Genomic DNA, 16964 nt, shown 5'->3' on the forward strand with positions numbered 1-16964 from the left:
GGCCAACCGTACCGGTAAATAATGTATTGCGTGCTACATGAACAGGAGATATAATGTGGACAATCGGGAGACTCGTATTGGCACTAGAACTGACGTTTAAAATCTAAATAATAAATTGACATCATGTGAGACAAACATTCTTAAATCATTCTTTTTTTCATTAGGACATGATTCGACGTTTTGAAAGTTTGAAAAAAGGGAGCCCGGAAGCAGATCATGCAAGGTGGTGTTTACCGAACCAGACGAATGTTCTGCATATCGCTGTTTTCTTTGCAGTCAACTGCCGCCGATAAGTTCGTGTCTTTTGTTGCATTTTAGATTCAGAGGTACACACTATAACTTGTCATTGCAGATACAGCAAGTAGCATTGAAACCACAAAATGACGACTACATTGTGAAACAAAATTATAATGGGTCACACGGGTCCACGATCGCTCGGGGGTTGAATAAACCACTTTATACAACTCCTGTAATGCAACCGAGGGGTGGATTAAATCTAGTTGATTATTTTTAGACAAGTGAGAAATTAGAACGAACTACTTTGATTAAACCCAAAAATCACACGTGGATTATTCGAAGTAAGAATAAAGAGGGCTACAAAATAATCAACACTAGAATTTATTTTTAGAACATTTGAAACCCAGACGATTGGACCCTGTTGCGGAAGAATACGTACAATGTTGACTCAAAACTGTAACAACAATGGCTGACGTGTATGCCTAGTCGACAGACAATGCCATTTGCTTTGTGTGTGTTTTTGTTGTTGCTTACTGTACAAGACATACATTACGTGTAAAATCCAGTTCTTTAACAGGCAACAAACCTTGCAAATTTCCAGAAGCTGCAATCTGAAGCGACCTATCTCTGATTCTAGCAGACGATCTCTCCAATGTTTAACACAAAATCAGCAAACTCTCCTGTCACATAGAACGTCCATTATATAGTGCAATGTTGAAATGAAGTTACCGGTCTGAAACATTTAGTCGTTTCTTCTGAGACAATCCTTGTTCTCTTATCATCTACAGATTTACCGCAGTCTTCACCACGCGAATTCACAACAGTCAGACTTTCGAACATGTATACAATCTACGTAGGCAAGTATGATACGTCATGACGTCATAGGATTCCTAGCATATTGACGTAATGCTAAACATCCGGTTATCCCGAGTTTTCTCCGTAATACATGTCCGTGGGTTTTTCAATGTTCGGTTATTTCCGTGGCTTCATGCGGAAAGGGAACCGTCGTCTGCAATCAACGACATGGACCATTCTGGTCCTTGCTGCTGACAAAAACATGATTTTAACACAGAATGTAATGTCAGAATAGCTATATACACGCTATTGTGTTTTAATCGTAGCAATGGGGTCCGATATTTAGACGAGACAAGTATAATGCCGACGAGTCGGAGACTAAAAATAAAGTAAAAGAATAGGGACTATTTGAATGACGCGCATTTGACACTCTGAGTGATTAGGCTGAAATGAAATTGCCTACAAAATGTCGTCTGCATGACTGCATGTTCGACCCGTGTTGGTCGTAGTATAAATAGCTTAAACAATGACAACTCGTTGATTACTGGAAAATAAACCACTCGTGGGTATTTGCAGCCGCTTGGTAATTCACTCGTGTGCTCCGCACACTCGTGAATTACCAAGCGGCTGCAAATACCCACTCGTGGTTTATTTTCCAGTAATCAACTCGTGGTCATTGTTTAAGCTCTATAGAACTGGCGTTGTTTACGCAAACTAAATAGCCATTCAAACGCACTGTGTCATTTAATGCTGTTAATTGCTAGAGCGAGTGTGTCATATTAAGTTAGATATGCTTATTTCGACGACGGGCGCTGTGGCGGGGTTTTAAGACGTCGGCCTCTTAATCGGAAGGTCGTGAGTTCGAATCCCGGCCGCGGCCGCCTGGTGGGTTAAGTGTGGAGATGTTTCCAATCTCCCAGGTCAACTTATGTGCAGACCTGCTAGTGGCTTATCCCCCTTCGTGTGCACACGCAAGCACAAGACCAAGTGCGCACGGAAAAGATCCTGTAATCCATGTCAGAGTTTGGTGGGTTATACCCAGCATGCTTCCTCCGAAGCGGCGTATGGCTGCCTAAATGGTGGGGTAAAAACGGTCATACACGTAAAAATCCACTCGTGCAAAAACACGAGTGTACGTGGGAGTTTCAGCCCACGAATGCAGAAGAAGAAGAAGAAGAAGAAGCTTATTTCGTGACCGATTCCATCGTTCTGTAAACTGTCTTGAAAGCTGCAATGAACAGGTAAAGCAAGGATCGACACGCTTTCTTTAAATGTGCGAAACAAAATAGGCATGTGTCCAAAGTTTATAAATACAAAACGTCGACGTACATAACTAATCGGAAAGTGCAATTGTGTTACCTTTGAAATATGTAATGTGAAGATAAAGTAACCAGAATACATGTCTTATCAGACGTCGTAAAGTGGCTGTGGATACAAGCTTGTACTTCTCGTCGCATGGCATATAGCAAGATATAGATCAGCACTTTTCAGGACGTGTACGGGTAACGTCATCAAATCTAGTTGGCTCACGTAAGTGTAGCCTATGCGATCGTAACTTTGTCTGTCTGTGCGTGCGTGCGTGCGTGCGTGCGTGCGTGCGTATGTGCGTGCGTGCGTGTGTATGCCTGTGGTAGAAACTCTAACATTTGAAGACGTCACATTACATTGACGTCACATTATGACGTAAGAGGGTTAGACGTCACGCGAAAGAAGTACTGAAAGTCTCGGTCATTATTATTTTGAGCGGGCCGAGACTAGTTGGCAGTCGTGTCCCTGTAAGTAGGCTACATGCAGACAGACAGATCTAGATCTAGTGTCTCGCTTTCTTGCACAGTTTCACCTATGCTCTTTCTGTGTGTGTGTGTGTGTGTGTGTGTGTGTGTGTGTGTGTGTGTATGTGTGTGTGTGTGTGTACCCCCGTTTCCACAGGTTTGGTTGCCTAAATCACCATAAGGCAACCATCCACACGTGGATGGCAACCTAAACTCTGGATGACAACCTAATTGTGTGGATGGTCGCTTCATTTAACACCGTTAAATTGACTTTTTTGACGGAAAGAATGTCATAACAATGTTCAAAATGACATTCTTTCCGTCCTCTATAGGCGACGAAATAGGTCAAATTTTGTGCATTTTTTAGTGCAAAATTCTTCGATGCCGGAGCGAGTACTGCACCCAGTGCTGTTGTAGTGCAAGTGCACTAGAAAGGCACTACACCCAGTGCCGCCTCTTAGGTAACCATCCACACTTTAGGTATGTGTGTGTGTGTGTGTGTGTGTGTGTGTGTGTGTGTGTGTGTGTGTGTGTGTGTGTGTGTGTGTATGTGTGACGGAGTGATTGAGTTTGCGTTACTGTTTGTCGATTTCTTACGTGAGCCTTGATGGCTTCGCCTCTTGTTTTTGCGTTTGTCAAGATCTGCAGTCTTGGTGGGAGCCGTAAAACAACGCATGCATTTGGAACATTGGAGAAACACGTGAGTCACGGGTGACGCAATATCTACACGTACACGTACAGGTCTTTGCTACACGTTCGACCATCTAGGACACTGTATTATATTGCGCACGTAGAACCAATCCTAAAGCGGAGTAAGGGGTGTACTTGTATTGTTCTGAATTTCAATTCATGGCCAGACTTTCAACATAACATGCGCCGTTAGAATTAGCACAGTTCCATGGATTTTCAACACAATCTGTGTAACACTTTCCCGAGAGTTGTGCATGGTAATGGCAACCACAAAAGACAAAAGACACGGTAACAACTCTCTGTGTGTGTGTGTGTGTGTGTGTGTGTGTGTGTGTGTGTGTGTGTGTGTGTGTGTGTAAAGAGAGAGATAGAGAGAGAGGGAGAGAAATGGAGAGAGAGAGAGAGAGGGAGAGGGAGAGGGTGAGAGAGAGAGAGAGAGAGTTGAAAACATAATGCTCTAATCTATTTCTGTTATACACACATTAAGAAAGAGACCAGCCTGTCTTGTGTTTATTAGTGCATAACATTTCTTTTTGATACATTTGTGCAGCTCTTAAAATGACAGAACACATTATATAAAGATATGTTATTTTACCCTCACCAGTTTTAAAAATGTCCAGTTATCTTGTACGAACTGCATTTCTGCCAACATGTATCAAAAAGGGATACGCGTTGTGAATGGAGAGCGATCAAGTTGGTCTTCAAATTACGAATACAATGAAAATGCAAAAAATAAAATATCACAGTTTTTGTTTAATATTTTGAAGAAGGCTTAAGACAGTAACTTTCATTCACTGATGGAAATACTAACATTGAAAATCATATTCGAATAACAGGAACTGGAGGTAAACTGTTTCTCCATTACGTTTTTTCACAGACAAAAACGAGTAGAGTAAGGTGCAATTGCTGGAAAATATCCATGCCTATAAAGACAGTATCATTCATTCAGTGAAAGAAATACTGATTTTTGAATAACAGTAACTGGATGAAAACTATTTCTCCATTTAGTTTTTGCACAGACACAAACGAGTAGAGCAAGGTGCAATTGCTGGAAATATCCATGCCTATAAAGGCAGTAACATTCATTCCGTACTGGAAGCATTGACATTGAAAATCACATTTGAATAAAAGTAACTGGAAGAAAATAGTGTTTTGTGGAGTTTTTGCACAGTCGAAAACGAGTAAAGTAACGTGCCAGCATCAATTGTTGGTATATCATTCAACACACTGTTACAGTACCTCAAGCTTCCATTGTCTATCATCCTGTTATTCAAAGCATGCATATCTTTTCAAAGGAATGTTTCAATAACATAATTATCATTCAGACTAAAGGAATGTAAGAGAAAAGTCAAGAACGACAAAAACAACAACAGCAACATCACCACCAACAACACTAACAACAACAACACTTACAACAATAACAACTACAACACCAAGAAGAAGAAGAAGAAGAAGAAGAAGAAGAAGAAGAAGAAGAAGAAGAAGAAGAAGAAGAAGAAGGAAGAAAGAAGAAGGAAGGAAGAAAGAAAGAAAGAAAGAAAGAAAGAAACAAACAAACAAACAACAACCCACACCAACAACAACCCACACCAACAACAACAACAACCCACACCAACAACAACAACCCACACCAACAACAACAACAACCCACACCAACAACAACCCAAACCAACAACAACAACAACCCACACCAACAACAACAACAACGAAATCAAAATAAGATATGTTGAATGATAGTCATGTTTAATTCAATTTCTTCAGAGATGCACAACATAGAACTTAAGCTTAAACGAATATTCTCTAGAATGTCGGCTTTAGAGATTTTGATGAACTCCAGCAATTTATACCACGACCGTAAAACAAAACAACAACAACAACCCAAAATACAATGAAAACGCCATTACAATTTGTGCTTCTTCTTCTTCTTCTGCGTTCGTGGGCTGAAACTCCCACGTACACTCGTGTTTTTGCACGAGCGGAATTGTACGTGTATGACCGTTTTTACCCCGCCATTTAGGCAGCCATACGCCGCTTTCGGAGGAAGCATGCTGGGTATGTTCGTGTTTCTATAACCCACCGAACTCTGACATGGATTACAGGATCTTTTCCGTGCGCACTTGGTCTTGTGCTTGCGTGTACACACGAAGGGGGTTAATTAAGTCACTAGCAGGTCTGCACATAAGTTGACCTGGGAGATCGGAAAAATCTCCACTCTTAACCCACCAGGCGGCAGCGACCGGGATTCGAACTCACGACCTCCCGATTAGGAGGCCGACGTCTTACCACCACGCCACTACGCCCGCCGCGATTTGTGCTAACATGAACAATTACTCAACACAAAACCATGCATTCTTTTCAAGGAAAATAACTATGTGTACACAGAGTTCCACTAGGTGTGATCAAGGTGTGCTTAGTAACTGCAAAATAGGAAGCAGAAACAAAGACAAAATGGATAAAAATGTATTTGTAGACAAAGGGTCGTAAGTGCTCCAAAAATTATTTGCCGAAATATATTCGATGCTATTGACAAAGCAAGCACTGTTTGTTTATTGTTGCTTGAAAAAAAAATTGTGTTGCACTAGCTATTTAAATCTGGTTTCCAGAACAAACAGAGAGCTGGGAGTTTCGTTACCCCAAAATTATGTTAACTAAAATTAGCTTTCGCTGATGAAGAGCACACTGCAGAAGATGAGCATATACTACAATGTTAAAACACAATGATGCAAATCAGTATATCCTACATACACGCACACGTTGGTATATCATCTACATGAGTACGTGTCAAACTAATCTGGCAGGGACCTAATTTTCTGCTGCTCATTATGAGAAAGTCACCGAGACAAACATCATTCTGGGAACACTTTTGTGCTTGCTGTTTTCCATTATACTTTCTAGAGTTACCTCTTTTTGTTTTGACATCAAAAATGTCACAAGGCTTTGGAAGAGATCAAGGTTCTCACTTTCTACCCCAGCTATGTTGACCAAGTTTGTTTTAGCCGAGACCAGCTGTGCTGCACCAGGTCACTCAGAATTGTAGTAACTGTGTAGTAACTGTGTATCAACACGCTGGAATGCAAGCGTTAGATGGACGTTACAGGAAGCGACTGAAGCGACAGTCAGATCGGATATATCCGTACCTAGTAAGATAGAGCCATATGAGAGGGTACGGATACGTACCTGGGAGACAATGAGTTAAGACACGTCCTCAACTTGGGCGCTTCCAGTGCGAGACGTTTTGAGCAAAAGACAAGCAAGTACAGTATGTAGGATCAACATAATACTACATGGCTAGCAGCCTCATATCAGGTTTGCAATCATTGCTTTTTCAAACATTGAAAAGGTGGCTTTCGCTCGCATTTCAATATTTTTAAAAACAACTACTGTAAATCCGATATGGCACAGCAAGCCATGTAGTGTTCACTATATATCACAATTTAAAAATGCAATGATGACAATAAGTATGTATCACAGTGATTATGGTGTTTAAAACTATTCAAACAAATATAATAAAGAGTGTGGCATTTAAGCAATTAAAAGCACTCTGTGCTGTGTATTCAATCAATCAGATTCTTTTCTTATGCGGTCTCTAACTAAAATCGCCTGAAAGTGGTTCCTGAGAATTCAAACAATTGAAGAAGGACAAATAATTCACAGTAAACAAGTCATAATAAGGCGAGGATAATTAAATGATCGAAAATGGGCATAACATAAAAGACAGTTTCAAAGGTCACAAATGCAGAACATTTATGATACGTTCTTAGAGAGAAAACGAAAACTAAATATGACTGAAGCACATGAATCTGAATGTGTTTTTATATACGTTTTTACAACATAGATATACATGAAAGAAAATCAACAGCCAACACATAACACTGAGCAATGGCCCTATCTTTAGCACTCAGGAGTAAACTGTACTTAGTCCAAGAGGTCATGCTGTTTTTTCCCTCCTTCGCCCGTCCGGGTTATCGACTACACACGGAAGTCATCGTGGAGCCGCCATGCTTCTCATTTCCTTCTGTGCAAAACATGGGTCCGCACGGCCCCACGATGTTTTTAGTCTAAATATGACCTTTTTTTTTAATTACTTCTCGCTGAAATTTTTAGGACATAAGAGCTTTTTAGATGCCTGAGGCATTCTTAAAAGCTCATTAAAAATGTCCAACTAGTTTAAGAGATATTTGCAATTAAACACCCTTCTGGGTCCACACGGACCCACGACCACCGGCGAAGGTTAAGTGTAAAAGTGTACAATACATAATTATGGTTCTGACGCTGAATACAACGTGAATCAGCTATTGTCATGGTGTCAACTTTAAAGTTGTATCACAGATAAAATGGCTTAAATGTTTCGGTTCACCTTGAATACTTGCTAATTCCCCCCTTCCCATTACAACTATAAACGAACATGAACAAAATACTACTACCCATCATAAAAGATCTTTGCAGAAGCGTTTAAGTGTAGATCTTTGGGATGAGGCCGTTTAATGCTGTCATACGTCATACGCCATATAACTTCTTTTTTTTCCCCTCAATAAACGGCCTCATCACACAGATCTGCTCTCAAACGCTTCCGCCTAGTTTTATGAACAGAATACCAGAAGACATCTAAGGCAACAAGAATTCTTGAGCTCTGAGTCCCTACTCAACATGTTTATGATGCTGACTTACTGAAATCTTGTTTTTCACCCGTAACTGGCGATATGACCTTTTTTTTCTTAATCATTGATAATTTTATGTTTTACACTTGTCTGTTTTAAAAGCACCCGCTTCAGGCACTCGTTCCCTTACCCCCCCCCCCCCCCCCACCCCACCCTCCTCCTACCAACATTGCTTTCTCTTCTGCCTGTTTGGGGTATGTCTTTTTCTTGCAGAGACGGTGCTTGCCTAGTAGTAGTTTTTTTGTTATTCTTCTGACAGCAGTGGTGGCCGTTATGTCTTTCTCTTGCATAGACGGTGCTTGGCGGTGCTAGGCTAGTAGTATCCTTCGTTTCGGCCAACAGGTGGAGGAAGAGCACGTTGTCTGTTGCCGGTCAAGAAGATGTCACTCTTGGACACAGGTCGTCCATCGTAGCCAAGTCCGTCTTCGTAGTGGTCACCTGCGTTGTAACAAATGTTTGTTTTCTGTATTACTGTATTCATGGATTTATTTGTCTAACTATTCTAATATGAAATTATAATTTTTTTGATTAATTGTTCATTCAACGATATTTTCCTTATTTTGCTTGTCAAATATTGTGACTTTTATTTCCTTTATTAATTCATTTATTTAACTATTTAAATCATATTATTTGCGCATATGTTTATACTAATTGATTTAGTATTAATGATTTGTTTTAATTACTTGTTTCTGATTAATTTCATGAAATTGATTGACTTCAAATGTAATGATTTGTATTCAAGTCATGTCAAATAGAACATATTTCGCTATCTGTTCTCTAACGCTGTTTACTGATTGATTGATTTATTCACATCTATTTATTTATTTATTTTATTTACATGCCTCTTTTTATTTGTTTGCTTATGTTTGTTCATTGTTTGAATGATTGATTCAACAGTTGTGTATTTTCCCCCTGACTTTTTAGTTACTTCTTTTGTTTCTTTCTTTATCACTTTATTTTTTCTTCATTTCCTTATTCAGGTATTTTTTAATGTTACGTTGCAAATGTTTACTTTTTTGTTTTGCTTTAAATGAATGATTAAGTGAGTAACTTTATTTGCTCAATCAAAATACAAGACAAAACTGACAGTCTTAAAACATTTTTTTAATTTAATGGAATGTTTAATGTATGACAAAACAAAGCATTACAATCACATAGGTATAATTGAAAATCTGCTGGTTCTTAGTGATTCTGAACTTCTCAATTCGGTGTCTTTTTTGTTTTTGTTTTTCTTTGAGAATTTTGTTTTTTAATTTAAAATCTGCTCGTTATTAGAGATTATGAACTAATCAATGCTATGGGGTTTTGTTTTACTTCAAAACATACATGGATAAGACAGTCTTACCATCTCTCCAGGCGTGGTCAACAAAGTTAGAAGAACCTCTGGAACCGCCGGATGTCCGGAAACTGTAAAAGTCAAAATCATTTTATATACATCCGGCATCTAATATCACCCTGCATGCATCAACAAATGAGTGGATGCATTGTGCATCCTATTTTGTCATAAGCATTGCATTATTCTGCTTTATTCTGCACGTCTAACCGACAGTAAACAAAATGTGCAATACCTTTTGCAACAGAAAACATTTCACACAGGGGGAAAAGTGCCTGATATTGAAAAAGCCACAACACAACTAAAAAATGCTAATTATAGGGACCTTCTTGTGACTTAATTGTATCTTGCAGGCATTAAATGAAATGTTTGAGCTAACGAGTCCAACCCCTTTATACGGTTGTAGTAGGAGCTCTTGTATAGTGCTCTGTGCTCTGTGTTCTGAGTTGTGTGCTATTCCATTATAGGCAATTGTCCCCCGCGACACAAACGTACTTCATGTGCAAGATTAAGTGCACATAATTATGCTAGAAGTGGTGGTTGTGGTTAGAGGTAGTAGGCAGTTGATGAGGACATTCACCATTTCAGGGAAGCTTGGATTGCAAACCAGTGCCACAGATGTTAGTATGCTATTGAGTGCCAAGAACACAGAAGAAAGGTGCACACACAATTCTGTAGGTTAATGGGTCATTTCATACATACAAATATACCATTCCCTCAAGAAATAGAAAATGCACAACAAAATAAATAAATTATGTGCACATTTTGAAAAGCAACAGCCAAAATAAAGAGCAGAAACAACTCTGTCCTTTCTTGTATATTTAACAGATGATGTCAGCTTAAACAAAAGCCTAGTTTCTGATGATGGCTTGTTTCGCATATATATTCTATAGAATAAGGTACGGATAAGCTTTCTCCCAACAATTTACAGTATGTTGAGATATGTAGTAATTTACAACTTTGAATATTCGCTATTTACCTGCTCCAAATTGAACTTGAAAAGTCCATGTAGATTTTTCCGATTTGATAACTTAAGTCTTTAGAAGCATTTAAATCTGGCCTCAAGACTTTTCTTTTCCCTAAATGATCCTCAGACTACATTGCCCCGCTACACCCCCCCCTCACCCATCTCACCCGCAAGCCTAAATCAGATCAGTTGTAAATAGCCATGTACATAATTATTGTTTGTCATTATCTTTTCTTTTTCATGCTTACTTTTGAGTGCCGTGTCTCTGTTTGTGTTGTTGCCTTGTCATCTTCATGCAATTTATGCGTAAGTGTGTATGAGTATGCTTGAGTTGTTAATGCGAAAGATTGTGTATGAGTGTGCCTTGAGTCGCCTTGTGGTGAGATATGTGCGCGTTATAAATTCTCGTATTATTATTATCATTATTATTATTATTATGTCCTGAAAGGTAGACGGGTGGTAACACAATACGCATAGTGCCCTTGGGAGGTCTTGGATTATAGAAATACTGTATGTACGTTTTCCATTGGAGTAAACGGAAGTAAACTGGAGGTGCTAAACAGGCCCAGCCGAGTTACACATTATTGTATACTTTGTTGTCTTGTGTGTCCCTCTAGAAAGACAACAAGCCACAGGCTGTAGTTTTTTTAAGCTGAGCTTTCACGAAACAAACGCTGCTAGTCCTTTAATATTCTGAAGAAATTAAATCTCTTTGTTCCTGATTATTTAGTTGATGACAGAAACCTAAATCAGCACATACAATCTTTTGCGTATAGGTACGTCAGTGTGAGTACCTCTGTTGTGCACTAATAACTGTTTATTTCACAACGTATCCATTGAAACAAATTGGTGTCCCTTTTTAAAACTGGCATTCCCTTGGTAGAGATGGCCCAATGTTAGTATTCAACCCAGTGTTCACACTCAAATATACTTTGAGTTTTGTGTGTGCAAAACTAGAAACAAGACAAACGAAGAAGTGCTTTGAAACTGCAAAAAAACAGCGTGCAAAACTGGCACAGCAATGCAACAACAACAACAAAAAGCCTGACAATGGTTGAAGTTGCATATTACGTACGTAGAATAGGCCATTTAACTGCCTGCTCCCAACCACAACCATTATTTCTACCATATATATAATTATATGCTAACACATATCCCTTTTATCACATTATCGAATACTGACATAAATCCAATACTCTTGACTAGGTGTACACAAGAATATCCATGAGAGTTTAACACAAATACTATTATCACCAATTGACATGTATCAAAATAAATTCCCAATTCTAAAATTCTACAATTCAAAATTAAATGATTTGTTTACTGTAACAAAAAAAGGGAGAAGGAGAGTAAGAAAAACTTTGTTGACTTTACAGCTACTGAATTGAATCAATAACACTTTCCCCCTAGTAGGGCACAACTACCGTAAAATCCCTAGCAAACGCACAGTATCTAGCAAACGCCCACCCCCCACTTATGGCCAAAAGTTGTGCAGGAGGGTCACTACCTAGCAAACGCCCACCCCTTTTTTGCTTTAAAAATAATTTGTTTTAAGACATTCGGCCTCCTTTATCTACGATTTGTGCACACTGTTCGATGATTCGCCGGTTTTTTCTTCTTCTTTTTTTCTATCACAGAACGTTGATCTTTATTTCTGTAAACAAACGGTGTGTTTAATTTTTCCTTAAAATTGCATAAATCACATGTTGTATCTCTTTTATTTTCTTGTGAAAATGGGATGACACTTTATCTTGCAAAGGGGTGTATACCTAGCAAACGCCCACCCCTTACTTGTACCCGAAATCTGTGAGGAGGGGGGGGGGGGGGGGTGGGCGTTTGCTAGGGATTATACGGTAATCATTTAGGTTTTGTAAAAAGAAGAGGAACAAGATAACAATGAAACTGAACTCATCAGAAACACGAACAATAAAAACAGGTATAAGACCGGTGTCGACGTATGTGCTTGGCAGCTAATAAAGGAAAGACTAAAAAACAGGATTCTTTACTGATTTTCTTCTTTCTCTTTCTGTCGTCTCTCCTGTGTTTAAGTCTCTCCTAGTTTAGCTGACGAAGAAATACGTCGAAACCGGTCCTATTCGTGTTTTTATTACACCCCCGGTATAGGGGTGTGTATAGGTTTCGCTCGATGTGTTTGTTTGTTTGTGTTCGCATATAGATCTCAAGAATGAACGGACCGATCGTCACCAAACTTGGTGAACAGGTTCTATACATTCCTGAGACGGTCCTTACAAAAATTGGGACCAGTCAAACACACGGTTAGGGAGTTATTGGTGGATTAAGATTCTACAAGGACTTATAGAGGCACATCTTCATGGTCAAAGGGAAATAACCATTCTCACTCAGTCACTGCCACCAACTGAGAAGGTTATTTCCCTTTGACGGGGGTGTTTTTCCTACCTCGTAGAAATTTCTTATTAATCGTGTTTTTGGTGAGTACTGTACATTTTCATTGTTATTTTGCAAAAAGGGTTAAAAAAAACATGTACCCCAACAAAGTGTTCCTTATCGCCTAATAAAGAAAATCAGTATTTACTCTCAATAATTAGAACCATTTACACACACCTAAAATAGATCTAATGTTAAGTGCAATTACACAAGAACAATTGAAGAAATAGAGAACAGAGAAACAAATATTGCAATCAATGCACAAGTCAAACGACTTTAACAAGGTTAGTTGTTTGTTTTGTGATTGTTTGTAAGCTTCGTCGTAATTATGAATGATAATGAGAACTTATTAATCCTCCTTTCTCCCAAGAGCTCTAACATCTGTCGCAATTTTTCCAAAAGAACAATCTGCACACATGCATTTACTCAATTGTCCATGGTGTGCTAACCCTGAACTGGGAACTTGTCACACTTTTTTTCTGACAAGGGAGTTGGGTTTTGCGACAACTGTTACATAAAATTTGAACCACACACACAAAAAAACATCTGCAACACATTGTACTTCTATTTGCAGCAAGTGACTGCGCCTGAGGCAAACTACTTTGCAATTGGATGTTCAAAAGCCAAATATCGTTCTACCCAGCCTTGACTTCTGTTACTTTTCTTGACACAGTTGAACTAGTTATTATACCCTAAGTTATTACAAGTTAGTAGCGGCACTATCTAATTTGCTTTCGGGAACATGTTGTTTGTCTTGTGCAACTTTGAGTATAAGCTGGAAAATGTTAGACAGGAAAAGAATAGCCAAGGAGTAAAGTGACTAAATAAAAACAAACTAATCTACTATAGGGATGGCCAATACTTCCCTTAACCTCCACCACCACCACCACCACATCCCTGTTCTTCAGCCTTAGTAGTAATACCTACGCACACAGATAATGATATCATATTAGCCTAATGCAAGGGAGTTATCTTTTTTTCATCTGAAATGTATCGCTCTGTGTTGTAATATAATATATGTTTTTGGCAATGTGAGCATTAGACAATCATAACAAGTCGCGTAAGGCGAAAATACTACATTTAGTCAAGCTGTGGAACTAACAAAATGAAACTGAACGCACTGCGTTTTTTTCACAATGACCGTAGTCCGCCGCTCGTGCAAAACGCAGTGAAACTGACGAGCCTGTTTAGCGCGGTAGTGGTTTCGCTGTGCTGCATAGCACGCTTTTTTGTACCTCTCTTCGTTTTAACTTTCTGAGCGTGTTTTCAATCCAAACATATCATATATATATGTTTTTGGAATCAGGAACCGACAAGGAATAAAATGAAATTGTTTTTAAATCGATTTCGAAAATTTAATTTTAATCATAATTTTTATTTGTTTTAGTTTTCAGAGCTTGTTTTTAATCCGAATATAACATATTTATGTTTTTGGAATCAGAAAATGAATAATAATAAGATGAACGTACATTTGGATCGTTTTATGAAAAAAAAATTTAATTACAAATTTTTAGATTTTTAATGACCAAAGTCATTCATTAATGTTTAAGCCAAGCTGAAATGCAATACAACAGTCTGGCCTTCGTCGAAGATTGCTTTGCCAAAATTGCAATCAGTTTGATTGAAAAATGAGAGCGTGACAGTGCCGCCTCAACTTTTACTAAATGCCGGATATGACGTCATCAAAGACATTTCTCGAAAAAAATGAAAAAAACATCTGGGGATATCATATCCAGGAACTCTCATGTACAATTTCATCAAGATCGGTCCAATAGTTTACTCTGAATCGCTCTACACACACACACACACACACAGACACCGACACACACACATACACCACGACCCTCGTCTCGATTCCCCCTCTATGTTAAAAAATTTCGTCAAAACTTGACTAGATGTAAAACACGAAGCTTCCTGAAGAAAAAAACCTAACCATATGTTCATATTTAGTCAATCGTGTCTTTAAAAGTACCAGTGAACAATCTGGATATTAATCTTCATGGTGTAGTTACCTTTTCTTAATGTCTATGTAAAAAGCAAGAACCCGGATCGAGGAATAGCTAAAACAAAACACTTTTTCGTGAAGAATTCTATCCCCAAGTTTAACTAAAACTGTTCAAAACATCGTCAAAATGTTGATGTCAGTTTTGTCTTCTTCACATGTGTATCCGGAGCCATGGCCTGTCAACCCTTAAGAAGACGAACTGCTGAACAATGAGAATGTATTTCCCTTTGCATTCAGGTATAAGGAATTCTAATCATAGAAAGACGAACTACTGAACAATGAAAATGCATTTTCCCTTTGTATTCAGGTATACAGAATTTTAAATCATCTATTCAGCCCTAAGTGTTTGTTAGTCATTGTAACCGTCTGTTTGTTTGACAAAGATGGGATTTTTCATAATTTGTCTATTTAAGCCTACTTATCATTATTACGATGACATATTTATCATATGAATTATATGAATTATTACTAGAATTCACCTACATTAACACCACCACCACAAACAGAAACAACAACATCTGCATCTAATCGACACAACGATAATCAATTAACTAAGATAGTTTATTGCACCATATCACGGGGATATAGCTCAGTTGGTAGCGCGCTGGATTTGTATTCAGTTGGCCGCTGTCAGCGTGAGTTCGATCCCAGGTTCGGCGGAAATTTATTTCACAGAGTCAACTTTGTGTGCAGACTCTCTTCGGTGTCCGAACCACCCCCCGTGTATACTACATTGGGTGTGCACGTTAAAGATCCCACGATTGACAAAAGGGTCTTTCCTGGCAAAATTGCTTAGGCACAGTTAATAATTGTCTACCATACCCGTGTGACTTGGAATAAGGCCGTGAAAAGTAAATATGCGCCGACATGGCTGCAATCTACTGGCCGTATAAAATTTCATCTCACACGGCATCACTGCAGAGCGCCTAGAACTGTACCCACGGAATATGCGCGATATAAGACTCATTGATTGATTGATTGATTGATGTTTGGTTGTAACTGTGTTAAATCTAAACAGAGAGGATGATACGGACGTTTGCATAAGCCACTGTTTTCTGTTGCACAATTATTCAACCCTAGTGAAAACAATTCGCAAGAAGCGATTGTCAAACATTTAGTCAATCTTTCAGTCTGAAACTAAAGCATCAACCCTGAAAACAAGAATGTGACCCTCCACCACGAAATGAGTCGCATGTCACCTCGCGCGGTTCTGCGCTAGGCTTAATATAAGTCCGGGGAGTGTCTTGTAACAGTGTGAGGGTCACCTTAGTCACATGCTTATAACTCTTTTCTAAAACGGGTTTCACCACTGGATAGAGCATAACAAACTCTTTAGGAAAATGTAAAAATATGAAAATCATGCAAAGGTGACATGCGACTCATTTCGTGGTGGAGGGTCACAAATCATTGAGACAACAGGTAGTAAAGCTTGGCTAACTGAAACACCAAGACCAAGGTGGGTCACACTCGTCTTCGTGAAGCATACGAACAACAAACGTGGTACCTATTAGGCCAAAAAATAAATAGTCTGTTTACGGTATCCCGACCGACCCTATTTTTTCGCGCGACCCTAGACTTTTTTTGGGCATTTTGGGGAAAAAAAGAAAAAACAAGTCTTTGTTTTTGGGCAAAATAACTTAAAAATATGGTTTTTTTGAGAATTTGTTTTTTTTTAAATCCCGACCTACTGACCCTATTTTTTGGCCTATGTTACCGTAAACAGACTATTGATTTTTGGCCTTAGCACATTTTCAGATTAAACATAACATATCTATATATTTGTTTGATTCAGGAAATGATCCAAAGTACAATGCAACCACATCTGAATCTATCACTACAATTTTAATTGAAATTATTTATGCTAAACTCCAAGCTGAAATGCAATCCCACAGTCCGAACTTAGTCAAAGATTGCTTACACAAAATACAATCAAATTGGTTCAAAAACGAGGTTGTCACTGTGCCATTTCAACTTGTGTAAAAGGTCGGATATGACGTCATCAAAGACAGTTAAAAAAAAATGAAAAAAGTGTTTGTGCATTTCATGTAGGAGAACTTGTATTTAACGTTTTGTGAAGATCTGTCTTTTCAGTAGTTTTCAC

General features: G+C 38.6%; 1 protein-coding gene across 1 annotated transcript in view; it reads right to left on the reverse strand.

Moving 5' to 3' along the window:
• Window positions 1–3988: 3988 nt before the first annotated feature.
• The window catches only part of LOC138980806 (cadherin-related family member 1a-like), a 52842-nt gene continuing 39866 nt past the window's right edge, over window positions 3989–16964 (reverse strand). The window contains exons 12-13 of the mRNA XM_070353693.1: window positions 9498–9559; window positions 3989–8590 (exon numbers count right to left, since the gene is read on the reverse strand). Of these exons, the coding sequence (XP_070209794.1) occupies window positions 8466–8590; window positions 9498–9559 (187 nt within the window). The 3' untranslated portion in view covers window positions 3989–8465. The remainder of the gene's footprint in view (window positions 8591–9497; window positions 9560–16964) is intronic.

The sequence above is a fragment of the Littorina saxatilis genome, linkage group LG11 (assembly GCF_037325665.1).
Source record: "Littorina saxatilis isolate snail1 linkage group LG11, US_GU_Lsax_2.0, whole genome shotgun sequence".
Taxonomy (NCBI): Eukaryota; Metazoa; Mollusca; class Gastropoda; order Littorinimorpha; family Littorinidae; genus Littorina; species Littorina saxatilis.